This window comes from Diadema setosum, chromosome 15 (assembly GCF_964275005.1).
Source record: "Diadema setosum chromosome 15, eeDiaSeto1, whole genome shotgun sequence".
Taxonomy (NCBI): Eukaryota; Metazoa; Echinodermata; class Echinoidea; order Diadematoida; family Diadematidae; genus Diadema; species Diadema setosum.
This window is the reverse complement of record NC_092699.1, coordinates 8,525,584-8,552,347: the sequence shown is the minus strand read 5'-3', so window position 1 is coordinate 8,552,347 and position 26,764 is coordinate 8,525,584. Positions and strand designations below refer to the sequence as shown.

General features: G+C 40.1%; 2 protein-coding genes across 2 annotated transcripts; both read left to right on the top strand.

Moving 5' to 3' along the window:
* Positions 1 to 1,012: 1,012 nt before the first annotated feature.
* On the top strand, positions 1,013 to 13,857 carry LOC140238823 (uncharacterized). Its single transcript, XM_072318722.1, has 8 exons — positions 1,013 to 1,472; positions 3,650 to 3,788; positions 5,637 to 5,699; positions 8,177 to 8,297; positions 9,208 to 9,355; positions 9,934 to 10,202; positions 10,754 to 10,997; positions 11,642 to 13,857. The coding sequence occupies exons 1-8, from the start codon at positions 1,195 to 1,197 to the stop codon at positions 11,847 to 11,849; spliced, it is 1,470 nt and encodes a 489-aa protein (XP_072174823.1). The 5' UTR covers positions 1,013 to 1,194; the 3' UTR covers positions 11,850 to 13,857.
* Positions 13,858 to 22,668: 8,811 nt separating this feature from the next.
* On the top strand, positions 22,669 to 25,263 carry LOC140239217 (uncharacterized). The gene is made up of 2 exons (XM_072319098.1): positions 22,669 to 23,684; positions 24,870 to 25,263. The coding sequence occupies exons 1-2, from the start codon at positions 22,669 to 22,671 to the stop codon at positions 25,261 to 25,263; spliced, it is 1,410 nt and encodes a 469-aa protein (XP_072175199.1).
* Positions 25,264 to 26,764: the final 1,501 nt, after the last annotated feature.

Genomic DNA, 26,764 nt, shown 5'->3' with positions numbered 1-26,764 from the left:
AATAAGGATTATCCATACTGATGCATATGTTTTGAAATGTAGTTGTGGGATATTAATTTTTATAGTTTGTTTTCTTGGCAATTGTCCAAGTGAAAGTATCAATTGCAAGTCACCCTAGCTGCAATACCTTCTCTTGTATGACAACAGTTGCTTGATGAATAATTTCCTCATTCCAATGCACGACTGAACACAATTTGCATGTTTTGTACTTCTCTTTGTTAGCTGAAAATCGAAAGAAAGAGAACCAGCAGTGGAAGAAAAGATATATTTGTCGGTATATATTCTAATAACAGCTGAATAATGAAGGCACTATTTCAACATGCAGCCTGTTTCCCGGTCCAGTTCGCGTAACGCGAAACAACATTGTCATTAACCTCAAACACCAGAATAGCATTGCGCTGATATCAACCTCTAATCAAACATGTTTGTACAACTCGAACAAGAAAGGGTTGTCTGACAAAACATTGGAGGGACTGAACTCAATTCGAACATGACACCGTCGCTTCAATTGCTAAATTTACCGAGGATGCAAATATTAGTATGCTGTTCCAGGGGATGTAGAACTATTGAACCCTGGAATGTTGGAATGATTACGCATCCATAACTTCCGCTGTTTTTTTTTTTTCTCGATTCTTGAAGTGAAAGTAGAAGATCCCAGGACATAGAATGATAATATGTAGTATTTCTGTGGCTTTGATCTATTTTGATTTCAGACATAACCGACAGCAATTCTGTTCCATGTCAGGCATGTGGACGCAAAATATCGAGCACGTGGGGTCCATGCTTTTAAAAGTCACTTTCAGCTTTGAGGATACCAACCGCACACGCACCCAGTCGTACAATTAGGCCTACCCCCCCCCTCCCCTTTCTCTCCCTTTTAAACTTTCAAAGTAAACTGATAAAAAGCAAAGCGTGTGGCAGTTGAGTAAAACCATATTTGTCAAAGAGAGCATCGAAGATGAAAAAAGTTACCTTCCGTGATACAAATTCATAGCGAGCAGACTCCTATAAAAGAGAGCACAAGGAAACTCGTCCAGCTCACTCGACGTCAGAGTTCCAGAGGCGCATCGAGGGGGTCGTATAAGTTGCGGATTTGTTCGACGGCTTGAGCGAAAAGTCTGTTGAACTCTGTCTCGGCTCGTTTGCAATATAATCCCTTGTGGTGTCAATGTCAGGTACCTTCTCTGTGTGTATATGTGCGTTAGGATGATGTCGCATTGTGCTCTACAGTTAACCCTGCTCGTTGCAAGCATTTCTCTGGCAGCTTCGACGCCCCGACTTCAGCCTCGTGACCATCAGCAACTGACGCCGCCGTCATCGTCGTCGATGACATCGCAGGGGAGACTCACCAAGGGCTATCACGGTGCTGCTGGTGGTGGTGGTGGTGAGACTGCACCCTCTTCGTCTCCAGGTTCACGGAGTTCGTCGATCACAGCTAGGGGGCAGGACGGGAATGTGCAAGCGGACGACTGGTAAGGCAACACCTTTTTTTTTCTTTTTTCCGACGAATCATGTGCATCAAATCGGCTTACATTTCACAATCTTTATTGAGATTTGTTCATGCCGGACTTCTTGTTCTCAAAATTACAGCTATCACAATTAGCATGATTAGCGATTATTTCATATGCAATCTTTTTCTCTTACCGTCCTGGGGTCAATGCGACCTTTGTCCAGGAGAGTCAGAATGGCAACTATCATGCTACAGCTGTAATGTTCACAGGCAAAAAGAAAAAAAAAATAGATGGAGAGGTTTCATCAAATCCGTGGCTTTTTATTCAGTCCGTAAAGGACGAATAAACTAAACGTGCTTATTAGGCACCTTGCACATGCGAATATCGATTCCATGACATTTGCTCCTGCGACAATATTGCTCCCATGAAATATCTGCATGCTGAACCAAACATAAATTATACTCAAAAACGTAGCCCTAATTCTAATTCTAATCCTCGCATGAAACTAAACCCAAACCCAATGACAACCCAAAGCCTAAGTCCTGGGGGGACAAAAAAAGACAGGAGCAATAATATTGTCGCAGGAGCAAATGTCTTGTCACCGCGAGTGATATATTAGTCAGTGATCAAGTTTCGCGCGCATTTACGAAATTACATGTAACTCGAGATTTACTTGATTCATGGCTGTGAAATCGGTTATTCCCCAAAGGTGTTTCAAGAATGAATCAGAGCTGCTTTACCCCACCTGTTACAACTACGTGTCCCTCTGTGCTGAAAACTTAAAACTTCAGAATCATTATTAATGTGATTGGCAATGATCGTCTGATGCGTCAATCTGAAAAGATTATACAATTTGCGAGTGACCGGATTTTACCCTGCTGAACATGTTCCACAGAATTAAAAAAAAATAATAATAATAAATTAGTGTGATGCTATCTACTCTCAGGATCACTTTTCTTTGTTCTGTATGTTTTGAGAGCGATAACATCTTTATTCTCATTTTTTTATATGTTAGAATGCGTCATACGTAAATTATCATACACCATCGCCTGCAGAATTCAACAATAATTGTTAGAATTTTGATATACAGGAAATGTTAAGTCCGTAGCATCAAGGCCCCAGTAAAAAGTAAATAGTATCCATGAGACGTAATCAAAGGTAATCACAAAAATTTCCTCTGTAGCCTAATCATACCTAAGAGGGAAAGAAACAAATATAGGAGGCGGTAATCATAACTATACAATCATCCTCTTTGTCTAGTCCTTTGGAAGGAAGTGATAATGTTGGTTCGTCAGTGGTTGCTTGTTAAAAGGCAGTTGACTGCAATATGAGCCTGCATTGTGTTTCGAAGTAGCTTTAGATTTCGCTAAGACGTACTACGCGGCAGCCTATACGCAGTAAAATAGCAACCTCATATGAAGAAAATATGTCGTTCGTCAGATTGGCATCAAGAAGCTCCTGCATCGTGAATTTGAGGGGACGCTGAAATGAACCAGAGCCTGTAATAAAAAAAAAAGGGGGGGGGGGTAACAAAACTTTTTTTTTTGTCTCTATACGTCCTCGTCGCAGAATGTATGTATGTATAGGATAGGTACGTCATGTATATTATATGAGCATGTATATGTATGTGTACGATTACTGCTTACATAAAATAAGCACGATATATTTCATTCCATATCAGATACCAATATGTATAGGATACTTTGTATTCACACATTATTATTTTCATAGTGCATATTCGGTCATTACTCCGGCAAAGGCAACTGAACATTTAAACTTTAATATCATTATCATATTGTATTTATCATCATTACTATTATTGTAAAGTAGTTGGAGTGGTACACATACACTCTGTAACTTTCCCTCTTCCCCCTACCCTTCCCTATTTCTCTCATTCTCCATTCCCTATTCTATCCAGAGTAGGTAATAGTCTCCATACCGTCAAGCCTCGGCTTATTTTGGAGACCCTTCTGTTTAAGTTCCATAAGCTGTTTGTATTTGTCTTGTATTCAGTTGTACTAAAAACTATGTGTCGATATACTGTTTGTCATAAATAACATGTACATAATCATATCTGATGTAACGGAATTAAGCAGAAATAAATCAAATCAGATCAAATCAAATCAAAACTCCCTAGTACTGAACAGAGGGCGCAAAATAATCAATGTCGCTTCCTCCGTCTCCCTCCCTCTCATCAGGAGATGGCACACTACAGAGGATGGTGAGGTTGTCCTGGTAACGGATGAGCTGAGCGCAAACATGGTACTGACTCCGGCTAGCCGCATCCAGCTAGGGACAGTGACATTCACCTCTACTGACGCCATAAAGGGAGAGAAGGTATGTCACGTGGTCTGCCAGCAGCTTGAGCGAATCGAAATTTTGTCGAGAGGAATTAGCACGCCACGGTGTCATTGTGTCCTTAAAGGGGATGGTAAGTAACTGATCAGTGGGAACCAGTGGGAATGCAGCTGGGGGATGATTGTTCCAATTCTTGTAGGATTCATTTAAGAGTGCATTACAATTATCTCTATTGTTGTGTAAAAATTATTTGCTTCAGAATGGTCTCATACTCAAGTAATGTGCAGTTTAATGTTTCCAGGTTAGCATGCCTGTACAGTGACTGCACATCACCTGAATATGAGACCGTTCTGAAGCAAATAATTTTCACACAACAATAGATATGTAATGTACTCTTTAATGAATCCCATAAGGATTGGAACAACCATCCCCCAGCATTCCCACTGATTCCCAGTGATCAGTTACTAGCCATCCCCTTTAAAGAAAAATTCCTGCACCTTGTATTCAGTTTGAACTAAAACTAGAAAGTAAAATCAAGCATGCAGAAGAGTGCTTCTCTCTCCCTCCCCCTCTCCCCCTCTTTATGTTTTTGCATTAAAGTTGGATTAATACGGGGATATTAATATCGATCGCCTAATTACGCAAATCAAGTGAGGAAATGCTTACTATTATCTCACGATCCTATGATGCCTCGCAAGCAAATCTTCACTAAGTTTCGCTTGATTTCTGTCAGTGTAACTACAGGAAAAAAATATTTTCACATCAAATTCTGCCGGTGACATGGTTTACCAAAGCTGTATTCTCAAAGGAGAGATAATTTTCAATCTATGATCTTGAAGAAAATTACATACTATTCAGTATGTTATGCCAAAAGAAAAGAACTACAGAGATTTGTGAGGATTTTTATGTGATGCAATCAAATTCTTGCAAATTTGAGCACCTTGAGCAAATTTCTTAGAATACTAATGAGATCTACAACTCTTTTTGTTTTTCTTCGATAGAATGAAGTTCTCACTTTATAGTGTTTTTTTTTTACCTTGATATTTGTGTATAATGACAACAAACTTTCCTGAGGAGTGGAGTTTTATCTTCAAAATAGGTTTGATCTTTATTTAGGCGGGTTCGTTTTCCATTTGCAGTTTTCTATGTTCTTATCAAAGCAGGCATACGACAGACCAGTGTCGATGGTATAGTGCTTGTCATTATAACGCCGACTCATGGTCGAATATTTCAGTATGTTGACAGCAGGTGAAAGGGGCTTATACTACTCCGCGATCAATAATATTATTGAACGATTATTTTCTAAACAGAGATAATTATCATGGTCACTGTACCCAACTGACAACTGATACATACTTCGGCGACAAAACAGTATGCCTATAAATGTAGAGTCGGTGTTTATTTGCTTGCACGTTGCTAAAGAGAGAAAGGGGGAGGGGGAGAGGGTCACTGCCATGTCTGATGCTCAGAAAAGATGACCCTTATGCCTTTGAACGCTTTTAAAAACGTCTGATGTATTTGCAAAGTCGGAGAATGCGTATTCTATTCAGTCGTGACTCAATTCAACTGAATTCAAATTTTATTTCATTATTCGATGAGAACAAAGACGTTTCACTTTCTTTGGCAACAGAGGACATGGAGGCTAAGGTTTCATAAGCAAATTATGATGAACATAATGATTATGACAGTCTTCATTGTTATCATTGCTTATTCAATCACGAACATTAGGCATACAATAAAATAATTTTGACTGAAATGTGATTCTTTCATTCACTTTCTTCTTCTTCTTCTTCCTTTCTCAACCCCCCCCCCCCTCTCTCTCTCTCTTTCTCTCTCTCATTCATTTATCTCTCATATATTTATCTTCAATTTCTTTCAAATATGTAGGGAGACACAGGAACAGCCGGGCTGGAAGGCCGTCGTGGATTACGCGGCACGTCGGGTCCACAGGTCAGATATCCCGACATTAATAGTATACTAATCTTCCACAGTGTAGAAACTGTTTTACAGCAATGATCTATCATTACTCGAGAATGTAATGCCATTGATAAAGTTTATGATGCCCTTGATAAAGCTTACTTTGTTTTGAATACCTGCACCTCACCTCGGCCCTTCCCTTCAGCCCCTCAATCTGTAACCATCATCCATTCATGATTACACCCTTGATGTCTTTTGTTTTGGTACAGAAAATGAAAGAACTTCGTATAGGCAAAATAAACACCAAGGTTTACCCTATATGGACAAGATAAGTGAAAGCCAAACACTACATCACTGATCTCATCCCCCCTTCTCTCTCTCTCTCTCTCTCTCTCTCTCTCTCTCTCTCTCTCTGTGTGTGTGTCATGCAACCTCAATCGTATCCATAGATCTGTTTCTTTCATTATTTCAATCTATTTCATTCATCCATGTTCTACAACCATTCCGGACATTAAAGGTAGGGAATCCCATTTGCACGCCTTAAATGAAGAGTTGTATAAATACAGTGGTATGTTGAAGAGAGTATCATTTTAGAAACTCCCATAAAGTATTGAAAGTGGAAGGTAACATTTAGTACATTTTTTTGACCGTTAGATTTTGAATTGAATTGTTTTCGGGGCTCACCGTAAATTCCAGTACATTACTAGGCTACCTTTGCAGACCCATGTACTGCATGTGTGTCCATCATGTATATTTTGTGAAGAAAGTTCATCAACACTTACAAACATTTCTATAAACATTCTTGCCACACACTCTATATGTTATTACATCAGCTCTTGTACTTTTAGATTTGTGTTTATAGATCACAAATGCAGAAGAATGCAACAAAAAGGCTTAAGTGTGGCTGACACACAGAACTACTGAGTAGTTGAGTTTTGTGCATTATTCAAATTGTAGATAACTGTTGACTTCCAAATTTCTAAGCAGTGGCCTAAGCAAGTCCCCTGAGGTTCATATTTAATGTTTTGCTGCATTTGGGGAGGTCTGTAAAAGGTATCCCCTACCTGACATATAAGACATTCATTACCTCAAGCAGGGCTGCATTACTAACCTATTTTCCCTATTGGTCCACAGTCCTGAAATTCACTGCTATGGCCCTCCATTTTTAGCTCACCTGAGCCAAAGGCGCAAGTGAGCTATTGCGATCGCCCTTCGTCCGGCGTCCGTCGTGCGTCGTGCGTCGTGCGTCGTCCGTCGTGCGTCATGCGTCGTGCGTAAACTTTTTACATTTTCATCTTCTTCTTGAAAACCCCAAGACCGATTTTCATCAAACTTGGCAGGTACATCCCTAGGGGGTTAGGAATTCAATTAGCTAAAATGGGCACCATGCCCCACCCAGGGGGGGGGGGGGGGGGCAAACCCCCCAAAATTAAGGAATCTGTACAAATCTTCTTCTCTAGAACCAGAAGTGATAGAGCTAAGTTAATACTATGAGTTAGTACATTGATGACTGTAGTTTCAAGTTTGTTCATGGCAGAATCAGGGGTGCCCCCCTTGGGACCCAGGGCAGGGGGTGGGGAGGGGTCCTAATGGGGCCTAAATTGTACATATTTTAATCTTCTTCTTGAGAACCCCATGACCCATTTTCACCAAACTTGGCAGGTAGCATCCCTAGGGGGTTAGAATCTCAATTTGTTAAAATGGGCACCATGCCCTTATACCCAGGGGATCCCCAGGGGGCCCAAACCCCCCAAATGAAGGAATCTTTAAAAATCTTCTCTAGAATCAGAAGTTATAGAGCTTATGAGTGAGTACATTAATGACTGTAGTTTCAAGTTTGTTCATAGCAGATCCAGGGGTGCCCCTCTTGGGGGCAGGGGGTGGGGGGTGGGAAGGTCCAAATGGGGGCCTGTACATTTTCATCTTCTTCCTGAAAACCTCATGATGGATTTTCGTCAAACTTGGCAGGTAGCATCCCTAGGGGGTCAGGATCTCAATTTATCAAATGGGCACCATGCCCCACCCAGAGGGGCCCAGGGGGCCCCAATCCCCCCAAATTAAGGAATCTTAAAAATTTGGGCCCTTATTGTACATTTTCATCTTCTACTTGAGAATGCCTGGTCAAATTTTAGTAGAGCTGTGAATAATTTAGATTATTAGTGACTGCATGAAAGGTGAACTTGCGATACTCAGGTGAGCGCTAGACCTGCGGGTCTCTTGTTTTTTTTTTTTTGTTTTTTTTTCAACTGGCCCGACAATGTAATTTTTGTTATTTTACCTGTCATGTCGGACCAGTAAATCTAGCAATCCCTGAAAAGTTGCTGGTCCGACAGTGATTTCTACCGGTCTGGGACCGTCGGACCAGTGCCAGTGTGCAGCGTTGCCTCAAGACTAACAAATTTTGATATCAATCATCTTATTGGCTGTTCTCAGCATATCCAGGCAAAGTGTATTGAGTGAATGTAATCTGAAGAGTCGATGCTTATATCGTGACTCGATGTCGTCCACAGGGTCAGAAAGGCGAGCCCGGTGATCGCATCTCATTCAACGGGCCACTCTTCGTCTCCTTCGCCACATCCTCGGATGCATGCGAGGAATCGAGGAGCGGGACCATCAGGGTCGCTGAATTCGGTGAGTCTCCCCTGCCGTAGTCGATATACCATAAACCGTATCAGGGCAATTACCCCCCCCCCCCCCCCCCTCCCGACAATATTACCCCCAGCTAAATACTGGTTAGTGATAAGGTTAGAGTGAATATTATGGTTAGGGTGAGGTTTAGGGTTAGAGTTTGGGTTAGGATTAGGTTCAGGATCAGGATTCTGGTTTAAGGGTCTGGGGTATTGTCCAGGCGGTAATGGCCCTATTACGGGTTAGACCCCATGCCATGGAGCTACTTATAAAGTGTCTAGTAGCTCCATGCACATTATTATACGCTCTTTGACAGTCTCTTCCTCTTCTTCCTGTTATTGCTTGTCCATTCGTTTGATAGATTGTTTCTTTGTTTGTTGGTTTGTTTGCTTGTATGTTTGTTTGTGTGTTTTTGTTTGGTTAGGCTTACCAGTTGTCCCTTTTCTGGATTCGTATCGTTTCTACCTGTTTTGAAACATTTGACTTTTCTTCAATCACTACAATATCAATTGATTCGTTCGCTCACCAATCCTAAACATTTGCAGTTGGAGCAGTAATTGATGAAAGATACTTATTTGAATGCTTGAATGCCTATCTAACCATATTAATGAATAAGATAGGAAGATATCGTCTGCACATTTAGAATTACAAACATTACAGATAAGTTATATTACATAGGCCATGAAAGATAAAGTTCGATAACGACAGTCAGGGAAAGGAAACTTTAAGACAGCTATCAAATTTTTCTGTCATTGATGATGTATGAATGAGTGTCCCAAATGATTTAAGTTTCTGCAATACTTCGTTCTCCTTCAAGCACTCACGTTCCACCTACTTTTTTTTCCTGATGTGCTGATTTTGATTTGTCCTCAAATGATTGCTAATGATTGTTGTTTGCTACTAACACTTATAGGCGACTCCCTTGAGGTATGCACCGGGCGTGGATGGCGAAACATCGGCACAGGTACCAAGCCCAAGAAGCTTCGACGGAGCTGTCTGGAACTCCTACTCGAAGACGATATCACGGAAGACGGGGTGTACTGGGTCAATCCGTCTTACGGGTATGATTTGTATCTACTTGTTGATCAAAGATTCAACATTATTATTGTTTGGTGGGGTTTTTTTTACAAACACTTATTTTGTAACCAGATACTTACTTGTTTATAACATAACTCTCTCATAAAGCTGACTAATATTCCCGTATTCATGTTAGCGTGATCTTTTTTTTTTCAGAATCAAGTTGTTGGTTGTTGTTTGTTTTGGGGTTGTTTTTTTTTTTTGCGTATTGTGAATCACAGAAAAATAAATTTTGTCATAATTATCTTCATTCCTTGTACCGTCAGTCTCACGAATACTTTCTGGACTGTAAGCTTCTGAAAATTTCAGAAAATTGTGATGGCTAAGATTGTTAAGATTGAAAATATTCCATTAAGATCTTTATCCTTACGACGATGCATGCATGAGCTACATGAAGACTTATCTAACTAGAATTTTAAATCACTTTCTACTCAGATAATGATTGTACATCTACGTTTTAATCTCTTTTTCACAACTATACTTCGTTAAACATCCTCTAAGTACTATGCCATCGTCACCTATAACCGATGATTATTCATTCATTCTCGATTCCCATCCACAGAAGAGATACCCAGCATGCAACGCGTGTCTACTGCGACATGACCTCGGCCGGAGGTGGTTGGACTCTCGTGGCAAAGGTCACGGACGGCTTCCGGTGGATCTGCCCCGAGACGTCGACCGGAAATTGCGAGCAGTCGCTGGTAGACCCACTCCGGGCGAACCTCTTCCACAAGGTTCACGAGAGAGACCTCGTCGACCTCCGCGTCGGGTTCGGGGCGGACACGGGCGTGCACGTCGAGAACTCGATCGCCAGACACATTTTCAAGACAGGTGTGAAAAAGTTCTGACTTTTCGAACGATGTAAAAATGATAATGATGATGGTGATAATAATAATAATAATAATAACAATAATAATAATAATAATAATAATAATAATAATAATAATAAAGCTTTTGCGTGTGATAAGCTTGACAATAACGCACAGTTAAATGAAAAAGAGCAAGTGTGTCTTGATTCTTGATTGAAAGACTGCTACTAAACAGTTGTACTGCTAAATGTAATCATGTACCAAAATCAGTGGCATAGCAAGGCGTTTGAAGCTCCTTGAGCACAGTACATTACATATTATCAAAGAGCTCTATTCAGCCCATGGTGTTGTAAAAAAGATCCTGATAATCATATTGCATAATGATTTAAGTACGAGAAGATGATAGTCATCATTCTCCCAACAGTAACTAATATAAAATATAATTAAGTACGTAATTACCATTTCATCTGTCACCCATGGCTCATACGTGCTGTCTGCTACTTGAAGATGTAATGATAGCTTTAATACGCTGATGAGTGATATTGTTGTTTATCTGCTTTGTTCTTTGTAAAGGCTTGCAACAAATTCGGTTTTCCTTCGTCAGTGACCCCAACGCCGACGAGTGGAATTTTTCAGAAGACGCGTACGCCACCTTCCGGCGAGATGTAGAAAACGTCATGTTCAAGGACGGAAGTTGGGCGCAATACACTCAGAACAGGCTTAACTACACATGGAACATCATCCGGCATGAAAGGGAACATCTCTCCTTTACGGGCGAAACCATTTGTTGGGGTAACAAGGTCTCAACTCGATATAGGTAATAATCATATAACTCTCCAGAGTTTAACTGCCTTGAAAAGTGTTAATACGCTAGTTTTCATTTCCTTACCTGTAACAGAAGTGTGAATTTTATTGTGTGATTCTGAATTATATGCCTTTCTGTGCCGGGGAGTTGGGGCAGAGTGTGCAATGCTATGGGATTTTCAATACAAAGCACACAAAGGGTTAATTATATTGCCTTTATTTAAACTTCAATACATAATCAATCCATGTGGAGAGGATTTTAATTTCTTACTGCTCCACATGACTTTGGAAAACATCTAAACAGGCAAACAGACTATTCATATCCCGTGTTGCAGATGTTTAAATTGCCGAAATATCGAGAGTAGATTTGTGTAATTCTGAAACGATACGGGAATGGAAACCAAAAGGTAGACAGCACCAAATGCTATCAAAGTAAGTGGTAAAGCTACAATAAGAAAAATGATGCTCAAAATATGATAACAGTGGTGCAAACAGCATTTATCTCTATATCTTCTTGTGCTTCGTTGTCTTTATTACCACTATTATTTAATCTTCATTATTCATGACAACAGCAGTTGTTCACGTTATTCATTCAGTTAACAAAATTTCACCATGACACTGATATCTCATTATTATATTGACACCACTGCATTCAAGGTATCACGAAGGCGGTCTCCACATGGGCATCCCTTCGGCCAGCACACCTTGCCAACTGGAAGTCAACAGCCACGCCATCATGCTGAAGAGCATCTACGCATCTATGGGTGAAAACGGAAACTCGGAGTGGGTCAACGGTCAGCGCAGCTACCTGGGTGACGGATTCGTTGCCGCCCAAAATGGCCGCGTCGCGATCTGGGTCAGATAGTAGCTGCTGAGTTTTCGAGCGGCGCCGTGAGAGACACTCGAGGATGTTATTATTGTTTTTAGCTGTTTCTTGTCCTGAACTTTTTATACTTGATGGTCCATGTGTAAATGGATATCACTACAAGACTTAAGAGTGACATGGACAGTGATGGGCAGAGAATCCTGGGTTTCAATCGCGCCCAATGCATACTTCCTTGGAGGGGACGATTTACCGAATTTAACCCTTTGGACATTCTCTGTACAGCGGCTATGATTAAAGAAAAAGAGATCTTAAGGATTGGCAGCACGTATACATTGACGATGCTTACATTTCCATTTGAGTGTATGCATTCATTATTGTCGATGATATTAATACTGTTTATATTGTTAAATTACTACCATCATCATTGCGAGGTTTCATTTCTCTCAGATGCAACTGTGTGATTTTCTGTTATCTTTCTTAACTTTCTTATTAACATATCTGATACAATCAGCAAACAATCGGTTGTATTAGAGTAACTATCTTCCAAGACGTCGACATCTTCTTCATCACCATCATCATTATCATCATCTCTATTAGCACCATTGTCATTACCATTTCATTATCTAGTCATGATTGAGATTAGCATTGCCAAATCCAGACATGCCTTTATGATTTTCATTTTAAGTTTGTCTTACGGAGGACATCGTAATTATTTCAGAAACACGTGAAAGTAATTCCTTCCTGCAGGATCTGAGGAATGGTATAGTCGGAAATAGAAAACAAACCAAAATCCTGGAACGTTAATTCTTCCATTGATAGTAATAAACACTTACCTGTACTCTCGTAGTTCTGTAAAACATACCGTATATCGGCAACCAGCATTGTAGCAACAATATTTACTGGAAGTTAATGTCAGACCTAATCGCTGAAGTCATACAGTCTCTGTCAAATCGCATTTCACCCTTTAATGCTCAGGGCTTTAAAAAAAAAACCCAAAAACAACAATCTTCACGGCAGGCTTGTGATTCATTTGCGATGAAATAACGTCGTTGTTTACCGCATTTCTCAAAGAATGAATCTCGCCAAAGCCCAGATTTCAACGATATACATATACGTCGCCTCTGGTTATTGTTTAATTGTAATTACGATGAGACGTAATTTTTCAGATAGTTACAAAATGTAGTGCATCTGGCATTGAAAAACTTGGCTGAATTGATACATTGATCATGCGCTATAACATCATCAGGATTATCATCGAAATTACCAGCACCTGCCAAGCTCCTTACATGACCGCACCCATTAACCATCATGCACGATCGTCATCATTATCATCATCGTCGTCTTCCACATCATCACCATCATCACTGCCAACATTATCGTACTATTCTTTTTAGTTGTCGTTACTGTTATCACTACCCTGTCTTCCAATACTTGTCCTGCTTCAATTTTCACCATGGTAACCATTACCAGTATTCCTTCCAAACTACTGGAAAAGATTATAAGGTAACATCGGGTTTCTAATGATGTTTGCCGATCATACTGGTTCCACGGAATATCTGCTGACGATGCCCCTTCTGTTATTCTGGGGGTTTTTTTTATGTCTTTAACTTGCACAGTGTTGAGAAATTAAATGATAGCTTATAGGTCAGGCCTTAGACATATAGGGTATTTACGTAGTCAGAATGAGTACAAGAAAGATAGTTTAACTTATCAATCTCAAACGACATGTCCTACAGTTGTCCTAGCAACCATCCTATGAGTGACAATTAGGAACATCTCGTGACCAAAATGTGTGTGAAATGGATATCTGCTTTGCTGTGCATAATGTTCCTTCTTTAAACTAAGAGACATAGCTTTATAGTAGGACACGTGATTACTTTGCAGTAGATTCCATTCAAAGTGACGTCGTTTTTAGAAATGTATAGCCTCAAGGAGGGAGGGATTTCTCTGAGGTAAGTTCCATTCTGCTCTCTTTGTTAGCGTTTTCTCTACTTGGAACATGAAACATTACTGTTTTCTATGGAAATAAATGAACATGGACAATTCACATCTGCTGTAAAGTGTTCCGTGGTTTAAATCACCCATTCTCACTACAGTTTTGTTATTAATGGAGAGCTACAAATATTCGCCCTCTCCCCCTCTTCTCTCTCTCTTATTCTTTTTTTCTTACATGTACATTGACAACTAATCTACAAAAACATGTGTCTAACTAAATACATATAATATTATGCACACACTGAAAGAGCATCAGTCATCATCAGCAGCAGGTACCAATATCATGCATCCCCTTGCACCAGTACGTCAAGCCTGGAACGTGTTAAGATTTTAACTAAGGACTCTCGGGCATTGCACATTTTCCACGCAAATTGCAAATGGTTTACTTGATTCTCAAGATTTAACTCCCCGGAATCCCGCCCAGAGATGACACGCCGTCATACATTATCGGCTACTTTCGACATTCTGTTTGTTAAACGTATAATTTTATCCGTTCCTACCCAAAAGGCTCCGGGATTGTTGTTGTTATAACAAAGTTATGACAATTTGTGCAGACTTACTGCATGGCGTAAGAGCAATGGTAAGAGCCAGTGGCATTATGTTGCCAAGTTGCTCTAAAACCGCGCTTCTCAACCGTGGTTTTTTTTTTTTTTTTTTTTTTTTTTTTTGTGCCTGTGGCCCACTTTGGCCCGTACAAGGATTTTTGAGGTCCAGTTGCATTCATAGATCGAATACAAATATTTGTTATTTTCATTTTGGAAAGACATCGCGACCCACCTGCGAGTGCTTTGTGGTCAACTGGTTGAAAAGCACTGCTCTTAAAAATCAGTGAAGCCCAGTATAGTATAATAAATTATCTTGTGCTCAAAGATGCAGGAGTTTATCTCCTTTTTTGACACAAAGTCTAGAAAAAAAAATTGAAAATTTAGATGAATGAGAGAGTGTCAGTTACCAACGGAGAAAACCGTGGAGAGAAATGGTTAGAGAAAAGAGCAAGGAAGATAGAGAGAGAGGAGAGAGAGAAAGATACAAAGAAAGAGACAGTGTGCACGTGTGTAAAAAAAAAAAAAAGAAGAGATAGAATTAAAGACAGAGATTAAGAAAGATAATCCATCTTGTATACCATCTACTACGTCATATCGGGCTTGTCCGCTCATCCTGTTCTTACCGTGCGTGTGTGCATCGCCGCATCTCATTCTTTCGGAGTAATACCTACTCAAGACGGACCATTCACTCCACGCCAGTCCAGCGCCCCTCAACGAAAGTCCACACAATGGCCGTATTGAAATCGTATCGACTTTTTGACCGTACCGTTATCCCATAGAGGTCTCTACCCTTGTCCCCCTTGTGTGCTTAGCCGACTTGTCAGCCGAAAACTATCCAAATTGGCACTCGTCCACTGACAATATACACTTGTTACACCATGTTCAAGTGTTTGCTCAGGAACTTCAAAAGCATGCGTCGGACAGCTCGTGCGTCAACAAAGTTAAAACAAAAATCAAAGTAGGTGCTATGTAACTATTTGTTTTAGCAAACGTCAGCTCGGACTACCTTTAATGCTTATATCTCATCATATCTATATCAATTGACATGAATAAAAAGCGAGCTGAAGGTTTTTCGAATATGACACAGATAGGTGATTACGTCGCTATGAATTGAAAGAGTGACAATCGCTTCATTTAACATATTTCATATAATACTATGATTTTTTATGTAACAATTTAAAGTAGATTGGACCATGATAAGTAAAATAACACTATAGTTAAAATGCTGGAAGTGAATGCTTGCAGATAGGAGCGGCTCGCTATCGATTCCATTCATTTCAGGATGAATAATTTTTCTGCTTGCTGGCTTTTACTTTGATTTCATTTAGTGTAAATACTATATTTTTGTGCTTAAAAAAAGATATGAACTTAGATCTGTAGACATGGTAGATACTCTCTTTGACTGTAGATAAGATTTTATCTTTCTAACAGTGAAATAAGGAAGGAATTAACAAACACCCCTCTGTCATCCGGAGACTTAAAAAGTCATGAGTGTCATATATTAAGAAATAAACGCATATTGTTCAACTTTTCCTCCTCACTGCCTCCTCCTCCTCCTCCTCCTCTTTCCTTCCTTCTTTCTTTCTTTCTTTCTTTCTTTCTTTCTTTCTTTCTTTCTTCTTTCTGCTTGATTCTTCTTTTCTCTTTCCCTTCTCTCCTGTCAAAATCCGCTATCACCATATTCGCCAGAGTTACTGTCACATATTGTTCTTTTCTCTGTCGTTGTTATCATTATATTCATCACCAGTGATAAGACAGAGCGACAGAAAAATTAGCATCTCTGCATAACTATTAACGAGTATGTCAATTCCTAATGACTGTTTCCACACTACGTCCTATGTTGCATTACTATGAATAAAAACGAGGACATATTAACATTATCTAGGTCTATTTCTACCGCTATTATGTCATGAGAACATTCTGCTTGCCATCAATGGATACACACTCAGTCCTAGGGTTAGCTGCAATAACAAGATTTACATTGCTAGGTCTTCCTGCGCTGTCTTTCCTTTGTTGATCTTCGATACGAGCGAAACCATATTGGTCCCCGAGAATCGATCGGTCACGATTCTCCACCTCGACTTCTTGTGTCGTTTGCCGACATATCTATTTGGCTGTCCGCTCGCAGTCACTCTCTGGGTGGCCCTGCTTGCAAAAAGTGAATTTCTGACTATCTGGAGGCATGTTGATTTGTTACAGATCGTCTATCTGTATCAAAGAAGATTATATTTCTCTTCAGCGATAGTATCGTCGCAGAAGGCTGCTATTCTGGTGGATGATTCTACTCCCATCATCGACCAAATCGACAGAATCGTTGGGTCGCAACGGTAAGTACTCGAGTGGTCACGCGCGTGCGAATTCAATGTGTATGTTTGCGAAAGATACACGCCGCTTAGCCCTAAGTAAACAGTATGATTTCCTTCGAGTGTTGACCATTAAGTGCTACTCATTTCACGGAGCAAAATTATATGAAATATATCTCAGTGCGAGGTGTTGAAGTATGCGATTTCCTTCAGATGGTGACAACAGTTTCGATATTCTCGTGTCTTTTAGTGAAAGGGAAATGAGGAGGGTAGTACAGCCGCGACTTTGGTAACCATGGGCGAATGTTGGTAACCAAGCGTGTTCGCCCGACCGGAGGACAATAGGTTACAACATAAATATATCCATGTGTCCACTGTGGCAATGTTTGCTTGAAATAATCATACAGCTAAGCATTAATAGGTAAACCGAGATATAGCTAATGTTTTTATTTTGTTACAGTACTGTTTGTACATTAACTTAGGACCATGTATACATGATATGAATTAAGCATGGTTTTTTCTAGTCGGCATTGTTATTCATTTCGATGACAGAGATACTCGTTACACATTGCAAAGTTGGAATCGAGAAGCTAAATACAGCTGACCGCTTTCTGTCTAATAGAAAATGTTGTTGATATTAAAGTTATCAATCTGTGGCAGATAGGATCATCGGGACGTAATACTACTCTGACGTCCTAATAACGAATAAAACAAGTCGGCACCATTCTTTTTAATCACTTTTTTTTTCGGGGGGGGGGGTTACATACAAAATGGAATGGGTATTTACGTTTACACGAAGATTACGCACATGAGACCCTTTTTTGCGATAAATAATTGCCCTATCTCGAGCCAATTTTGTTACTAGATAGCATAACATTATGGGAATTTTAATCATTTTGGATCGTACCTCCACAAGAGTAGAATTATTAAATTCAGATAAAACGGAGTCTTCATTTTGAAATGATTCATTTCATGGTTCCCCAAAACGTGTCATTTTTCATAGTTCCCTCAAATGATATCATTTTTAACTCTTCGACATTGGTGCTACAGTGCAAATCACTCATGATAATTTTCACATAACAGCAATATAGTGACTGTCATCTAAAACCATACGTACTCCGCCGTTGACCTATTTTGTCTGCATTTCTTCTCTCTCTCTCTCTCTCTCTCTCTCTCTCTCTCTCCCTGTCTCGGCATAAGAATCTGTATTTATATATAGTTATATTGTTTTGGATCAAAATTCATCCTTTAGTGGTTTGTTGAAAGAGCTTCACGGGATTATAGGTACTTTGAATGGTGATTAAAGGTTCAGTTTATCTTTGGGAGCAGTGATTTAAAAAAAATGTTCAAGATATCACATTTTATGCATATGTGTAGGTCTGTTGTATCACAAAACATCCTACCATGAAATTTTCGCAATAAAGCCTAAAATGTAAAGAGATGTCAGCATTTTTCTGAATAAACCATAACTGTAGACGATTTAGTCTGGAAACATTTTTATTATAACTATTGTTCACATTTTGTGTATTTAACAATACTTAACATCGATAATACGGATTCAAATTTTTACAGTGGCTGTTTCTATCCCTAACTCACATTTAGAACTATTTGAAAGCACTAATGCTGGGTTTTTGTATCATCTGCAAATGGTAAGTTATGCCTTTAAAATATTGAATATTTAGAATATTGGCATGTTTGACACTCTGAGTGTGGCCTGTACTATTTTAAAAATGACGTCACTTTTCTTGACGACGTTTTCCAAATATTATACTAAAAATTATACACACATACATAGATTATGGTGTTTTTGTATGTGCTTATATGCGTATATCTGTGTGTAAGCTTACACATTTTATGTTTTTATTGCCGCGCCGGATGAAAGGGGTGGGGGATTTCAGATGCTTTTTGTGGGATCAAACATGAGTTTTCTTTTTCATAAAATCTTACTCAGTGGTTATCCTTGAAACCACAAACCCTAAGACGAACACAAAGTTTATAGTGACTGGGGTGTACAAGCAGGGGAGCACTTCAACAAGTACCTCAAACGTATATCGGGGCCCATCGAACACAGGGTCCCAAAGCCATAAAAGTGAAATCACCTTACATTCTTCTTCAAGAATGCAAGCCCTGATTCCTCCTAATACTCCCTACCACGTGACCACAAACCTATTCAATATTAAGTTCGATCTACCGGTCAAGCGAATCACACCTTGGTTACCGTGGCAGGTATTTAGTGTGTTTGTAAGCCGAGTATTCTTGGCAGGGCATGCTCTCATCACGACGTCGTATAGAAACCAACGACCATTTATATCCATCTATATGTATGTATGTATGTGTGTATGTATGTATGTATCTATATTATCTATCTATATCATCTATCTATCTATCTATCTATCTATCTGTCTATTTCTTAATCTGTCATCTTTATATCGTTATGTTTATAATGATATTTCACGTACTCGTTGCTATCATACATAATTATATTAATACACACATTTTATTATTCAATGCACACCAGCGCGTTTATACTGCAAGATACATTTCATATTCACGTGAAAGTATTTATAAGAAGGACGGAATGACCAAACATCCATTCACTCCTCATCCACCTTTCGATGTCAAGGATCCAGCCATGATGCCTCACAGACTTTACACAGGTCTGTAGTGTTGATGCTAAGACGCAAAAATCCTCGAATTCAAGTACATTGTATGTTTGTTACGGTGTGTCTTTTCTGAGTCATTAGACTTCCTGAAAACAAAACTCACAAACAGAAAAAGAAACGGATAATGTTTAAAGTATTTGAAAAAAAACAACAACAACAGCAAATAAACAGTCCATCTTATACGCAGGCTGACTCTTAAAGTCCCTTCGCGTCAACTTTGGCACAACAATTCAACGTTTTAAACAAACATGTGTCATTAAGTGCGCTACAGCAGCCTCATCAAAATAAGCAACGAATGTTCATTTCGGTTTTGTATTTTCCAATCTTGTAAGCCTGTAATGATGGTATTCAAGTGTGTTGCCATATTTGACAGACGTCTGACAAAGGGAAAAGAAACATCCCCAAGCCTTCCTCGTCAGTGAATATAACAGCGACTCTCCTGGCCATTCTACTTGCTAATTATCATTGCCTTACTCGTCTGCAATCGTTATTGTCTCGCCCAAAGCCATCACCTTTCTCGTACCCTCTGCGTAGGAGCAGGGAGGTGGGAAGAGCTTCTCTTCCCACCTCCCTGGTAGGAGAGAACTCTCAATGAAGAATGTGTAATGTAGCTCATATGAGAAGCATGTCTAGTGTATAAGCTAAAGAAGGGCGTTGTCCATCTCATTAGCGCGCTATTGTTCGGTCTACATAATGTGCGCCAAAAGCTCGGGTTTGATGTGCTGTTTCCAAAGCCGTAGTTAGTATACGGAAAAGTAGATTCCTGTACACAATCTCGTCTTCCACAGGGACGTGCGTGAAATGACGGGTTATTATGTCATTTTGTATGGAACTCAGATGTGTTTCAATGTTCATTCATTCATTCGAAATCTGTTTTCCAACGCTATTATGGTCATCCGAACGCGATTCTGTTCTCTTACAGTGTACTGCAAAACTGTAAAAGATTAGCAGTACGTATGTGGTTATTCCTTTTCCTTCCATTGAATACCATACAGATAATACAACAAACATGAAACTTCACAACTCTCACAAATGTACTGTAAATTGAGAAAATGAAATGTTTAAGATACCATGAGTAAGTGTTGATCAATTCCTTCAGCAAGATGTATGATTTAGGAATGTTAATATACTACCAGCTAGGAATAGTAACATTCTACTGTTCGTGAGTCAGAATCGGCAATGTCCTGGCGATCATTCTGACTGACGTGGTCCACAGTTCAGCTATGTTAAACACGTCAAATAAGCACGTATTGTTGATTCGGGACGGTGATCAGTAGCCCTCCATTCAAATGTATCCAAAGCTCAATGTTAATCCTGATCATCCTGCTTGCAGATGCCTAGTCCTCTAAACACTAACCCTTTCTGCTTCTCTTCGATCTCTCTGTCGCCTTGGTAGTCGTCCATGTTTCTGTAATCTTCTTTCCCCAGCCGGTTCATTCAGTATGACTGATAGGGCTAATTGATCTCGTGAATATTCATGAGGGCTTCAAAACATTACAGCGTCATTGAGTGCATGACTGGAGATCTCTTACTAAAAGTGCGATAAACAAAGGCTTTTCTGCCACAAGTGAAATTCCGACTCCTCTCGGTAATTCTTTGCTCCGCTGGGCAGCTGAGCTTCTTCTTTTTGTTGCGCAATTGATTTCCTCATTTGCATACAGTTTGGGAGAAGTTCAAGACTCAAATGACCCTTGACGGTCAATTGTCGCCGTTCCAAAGTTTGTAACCGCAAGCCTTCAGAGAATGCACGTCCTGCAGCTCTGGGGAAAGAGCAAAGGCGATTTCTAGGTTCAATGTACTGCTATCCCTAGATACTCTGCTGGAACAACTTTATTATAATTATAAGAGCTAGAACTGCAGTTTGTCTCTAAGACCATGAGTTATTCATCCTGCTGTTCAAAACCTATTGAACGCAGTGCGATAATCCTGCTAATAATCATTGTCTGGTTAAGAAGGACTAGTAGCACAATAGAGGATAATCAACTGATGACTTAACCTGCTGATGTTCATGGAAATAAATTGGTGTTGTCACTGTTGATAAACATATTCGTTTTGATCAACGTTTAGTTGTTGTTTTTTTTTTGTTTTTTTTTGACCAAAATATCGAAACCAATAGTTGTACAAATCTGTTATTTAGTCGAATGTCGTTCAGTTACGTTTCTTTTAACATTATCGTTTAATGATACCATAAGACGTTTAACAGACCTGTTTTCCTCTGTTCGTATAGGTGCGAAAAAAATACAACCCACTAGATGCAAAAACTCTGAAAGATTAGACTTTGTATTGACATTTGAATGGATGGGTACTGATCACTATCCCGAACTAACAATACGTACGTATGGGTGCGAACGAAAAAATACGACCCACAAAATGCCAAAGCACTGAAAGATTAAACTCTGTATTCCAGGTCCAACGAGGATTGTATCAAGACTCCTCTGCACAGTATGTTCACTGTGATATTGCCAACAATTATGGCTGACATATCCTCTTTCCAGGTACTGAAAGACTCATCCAGGGTCGAAATCGATGTGTTTCAACGTAAGATGATGGTTACATTTATAGACTTCAACACCTATGAAAGGGAAACGAAACTAATGACATCATACATTTTTTTTTCAAAAATTAGTGTGCATAGCGATGCCGAAAGGTGATATTTTTCAAAATCACATATTATTCAAAGTTAACTGTTTGCAAAGTCGGAAAGATAAAAGATAAACGGATGATTAATTTCTTCGACATTTTCTTTCTCTTTCACACTACACAGGACCTCGATCTGAAAATACGGGACGTGTTGAGCGGAGTCAGAAAGCAAACCACTCGAGTAATCGTAGCGGCACAAGAACACGAAAACAATCGATAACGCCATTCGTTCAAGCAAGAGCAGATATCGATCGATAGCCCAGATCCGTCTCTCCTTGGCGTCAGAGGACTCGGCTGGACAGCTGGTCACGTGATTACACATTTTGTGAGATGACAACCTCTAAGTTGATGCTCGTCGATTGTACGAGGACTGTGTGAGGACATTGTAGAAAGTTTGTTTGACGTCATAATTCGATGATCACCACCATAGAATTTAAACGGCTTACAGAAGGTAACCAGTTCAGATGATCTACGGTGAGGGAAAAACTTATTTTCATGTGTTCATTTGCTCAAGAAAATTCCTGATATGAAGACAGGGCGACACAGCTTATTTGATAGTAGAGCGCCAATAGAGAATTTTAGCTTACCTTAAGCGTAACGTCTGAGAGACTGCTTCCATTTGAGTTTTTTTTTCCTTCGCCTACAGCTGAACTTGCCATTTGAACAGGAAGAGAATAAGATTTGTTTACGCTTTGACTGAAATCGACCAAGCATGGATTTCAACTACGACCAACACATGCGATTCCTGCAGCTGTACAATGCTGCAGTCGCAGCCCAGGAGATAGAGGATAGATCGCGGCTGTCCCGACGACTCAGTCGCCAGAATTCGTTCACCAATCCCAGCAACGACCGCATCTATTATCCTCCGCCAACCCGACGTTCGGAGAGCAGCGGGAAGCTGGAGCTCCGACGCCGCAGCCGCACGTCTTCCGAGTCGGGGTATAACTCCAATCGCAGTCAGTCGCTGGATCGCAGAATGTCGAAAAGTTCGTCGACACACTGCGACACGTACGAGGGTTACCCCAAAATCCGACGCGTTAGCAACACACGACGAGACGAAAAAGCCGGGCGGCCGCCTTCTCCGACCATCATCAAGCGTAAGTCGTCCTCGAGATCCATGGGCAGCAGCCGGGGAAGGGAATCGCCGAGCTCCAGTGTGCGCTTCTCGACTGTAGAGGACATCATGTCGGCGTACGAGGACGGGAACGGTTGGAGTGGGAGGTATGCGCCAAGGCTATCGATTTCGAGCGACAGGGAGTCGTACGTGAGCGCCCATTCCATGAACGACTACGATCAGATCTATCGTCGTCGCCCGTCCAGCGCAAGCCTCGCACGAGAGTACGTCGACGCTAGACGACACTCCAGCAAGAGTCCTCGGAGGAGTTCGTCATCAAGTCGAAGGGATTCTGCATCTAGTCGGAGAGATTCGATTTCTAGTCGGAGGGACTCGGTTTCTATTCGACGCCCTTCCGTATCGAGCCGAAAAGCATCGATCTCCAGTCGGCGTGACTCCGTCTCGAGTCGGAGATCTTCGGTAGCCGGATCTAGGCGAGGGAGTGTCAGCAGTCGCAGATTGTCGTCCTACGAGCCTCCCTACGTAGCCCTTGTCAATCCAAATGGCATCGAGGGAAGCCAGATTATGAGGCGGCTGTCCCAGGGAGGCGACCTCAAGGAATGGGAGAGATCCCTCATCATGAGACGGAGTTCAAAGACTAGTAGCAGAAGAAGGTTAGTTTGATTCAACTTTTTTTGCTCAGATGAGTTACATCACTTTTGCGGTGAAACGAATATTTAGGAACATTCCATATATTTTTAACGATTTTTCTTCTATTTTTCTTCAGATTACTTTGGAACGCCCACACACATACACACAAAAAAAAAAAATCCTTCCAAACCAATATTCCTCTTATGACCTCATCATTGCTTAAGTACTAAAATGTTTAACAAAAGACTTTGGAATGCACCTTCCCCTTAACTCAGCATAACTTACATGTTTCTGTGATATTAATGTGACGAACAAAAGGCATAAAAATAATATATATATATATATATATATAATTATATGGAATGTTTTTAGATATTCGTTTCACTGCAAAAGTGATGTTGAGGGTATCATAAATCAACACAAATCGACATGAATTTGGATTTCAGGGGCCCTTTAAAACATTTCCTTTAGTTCCTGCTTATTGGACTCGATGTCTTTTGCCAAAACTTTTCACAAGATACCATGACAATAGCTACTAGAATCGACAGGTTGACATGCTACATTGGCATAGCGTTTGAAGTAAATGTTGAGATTGAACTTTGCCGTTGTTTAGTAGGCACACGTTGCAGTTTCCAGTAATTTATGCTTGGACATTAAATGAGAGATACGTCTTGAGCTGTTTGAAGCCATTGGACAATGGATAGCTTTGTTATCTCAGATATCGTTAGTAATGATACTATTCTCTCATTAATATTGGATGATTACGCAGATATTCCAAAATTGTACGAAATCACTACTACTCTATCTACGCCATAGTTATAATCTTTTTCGACAAGTAAATATAACTAACAATCATGGTCACAATAGGCAACTCATCTGCCTTTCAGCAGTGTTTAGTTGGTGGTAACTGTTTGTTTGTTTGTTTGTTTGTTTTATTTCAATACGGTTTAAAAAAAACACTATCAGCCTCAGGGCTGTTTTCAGTGAGTCCGTATTTAACAATTTACATGGTATAAAACAACAAAATAATACAAAACAAGAGATAGCATTCACAACACTACAAGGAGCATTATTAGGTGACCGTAAATCTATCATCACAAATTGTGTTTGTTCTTTTTTTTTCTGAGAATAATTAATCTGCCTCACTTTTTTTTCACAGAGGAAAACAATAATTTTTCATCTCATCCATTCTTTTTTTTTTTCTACAGGTCGTCGGTAGGTCAAGCTAGTTCAAGCGGTTCGGGCTCCGATTCGGATTCAGATTCGGATTCGGATTCTGATGACTACTCGAGTTCATCGTACGACTCGTATGATTCTTACACAAGCAGTTCCGGATCCGGATCGGATTCAGGCAGTGAGAGCGACTCCGACGGCGATGCGGCGCGAAAGTCTTCCCGTAAGTCATCAACGGTACCAAAGACAGCAGCACAGCAGCAACCTGCCAACGATGTGAACGCAAATGTGATTAATGCAGCGCCAAACGGGGCGGCAACGTCGCACTTGAACGGCGCCGCGGTCTACGCTGCGGACGGTGACGCGGGCTACCGATACCAGCGAATGGACAGTAACGACGCCTCGTCATCCGTATGCATTATCCTGTAAGCAAGAAGAGGCGTGAGTGAGTGCGCGTCACACAGTTGCCGATGTATGTGCACAGACTTTTATACATGCATGACATGAAAGACAATCTTTAAACTGTTGCCAGTTGTTTTGGTATACGAACATTTTTCAGACTGATTGTGGCAGTTTCAGTATTAAACGGTCTCATGTAAATCCTATTATCTCGATTACTGCTACATTACCCTGCATTCTCTTCATGTGCTCTTGAGACACGGTGACTTGATTTTTAATGTGATGTTCGTGGGATGATCTTGCAAACTGGATTGATCAAAAATGGAGCCAATGAAAATTATGCTAATGACCTGTGTACGGTTCGGGTTGATCGGGAAACGAAGAATGGAATTCGAGGAGCACTTACAAGCGATCAGTCCATGCACAAAGACTTGTAAAGACTGTAAAAACAGTTACTGTTTGATGCGTTTTGTTTGCTACTGTCTGTTCTTCCATTGTAAAGCTTTGCCAAACATATCAGTCGGTGTCCTTTTCGTTCGTATGATGATAGGCAAAGGGCCATGGTGTGTGTGTTAGGCGTTCATTTGTATCATTGACATGAATACTAACAGAGTAAATCCACATTATGAATTCATACCGAATTAGAATATAGCATGTTTATCGAGATGGGTATCGGTCAATGCTCATTCTAAGTACACAGTATACATGGCATAATGGCAGCCAGGGGACTGAGAACGGGCGAGTAGAAAATATTGAAAAATCATGTTGCCGACCATTCGACTGGTGCGATATTCTAATTACCGCGCTTAGTGAAAGTGAGAGAGAGAGAGAGGGGGGGGGGGGGGCAGAGATGAAAGAAAAAGCTCTGAAAACTCTGTTCATGATGTGTAAACTTCAAGCCATAAAATTGAATAATAATGGTGATAATAACATTATTTGTAATATTCCATATATTACTTCCGATCGCTTCCAAAATTCGAAAGACCGTGTAGAATTTACAGAGAAATATATTTTCTCCATTCACCTTATTTTGTTTTTGCAAATGCAGACGAACAAAATTCTACGCACAAAAGACGGAACCAACGAAATGACAGGAAAAACAAACAATTCTCCATTATCATCTTTCTTGCGTCGTTTCCAAGAATCAAATCCTCCGTAAGAAAAAGAAGCTGCCAAAAGCCCTGACGATGAGATATCATATAAGCATTATAATCAATTTGGGAAAGCAAGCGAATTAGAAAAAAGGTACACCTTTGAAATCCATATCGCTGAAAGCCATTTCAGTATTATCGTGATTATAATGAATTCCATTCTGAATGCTGCGCCTGTATTGTGTTGAGGTAACGAAACACTCATTCGCCCACTTTGGAAACTAATGACGAAATAATGTTTGATAATGTTGACTGCTGAATTAAACATCAGTATTGTACAAAGATATTTGTTTTGTGTGCGTGTGTGTGTGTGTGTGTGTGCTGTGAAACAATGTAAGAAAATATTTATGACTTAGTTGTTTATATTTTGATGTAAGCAT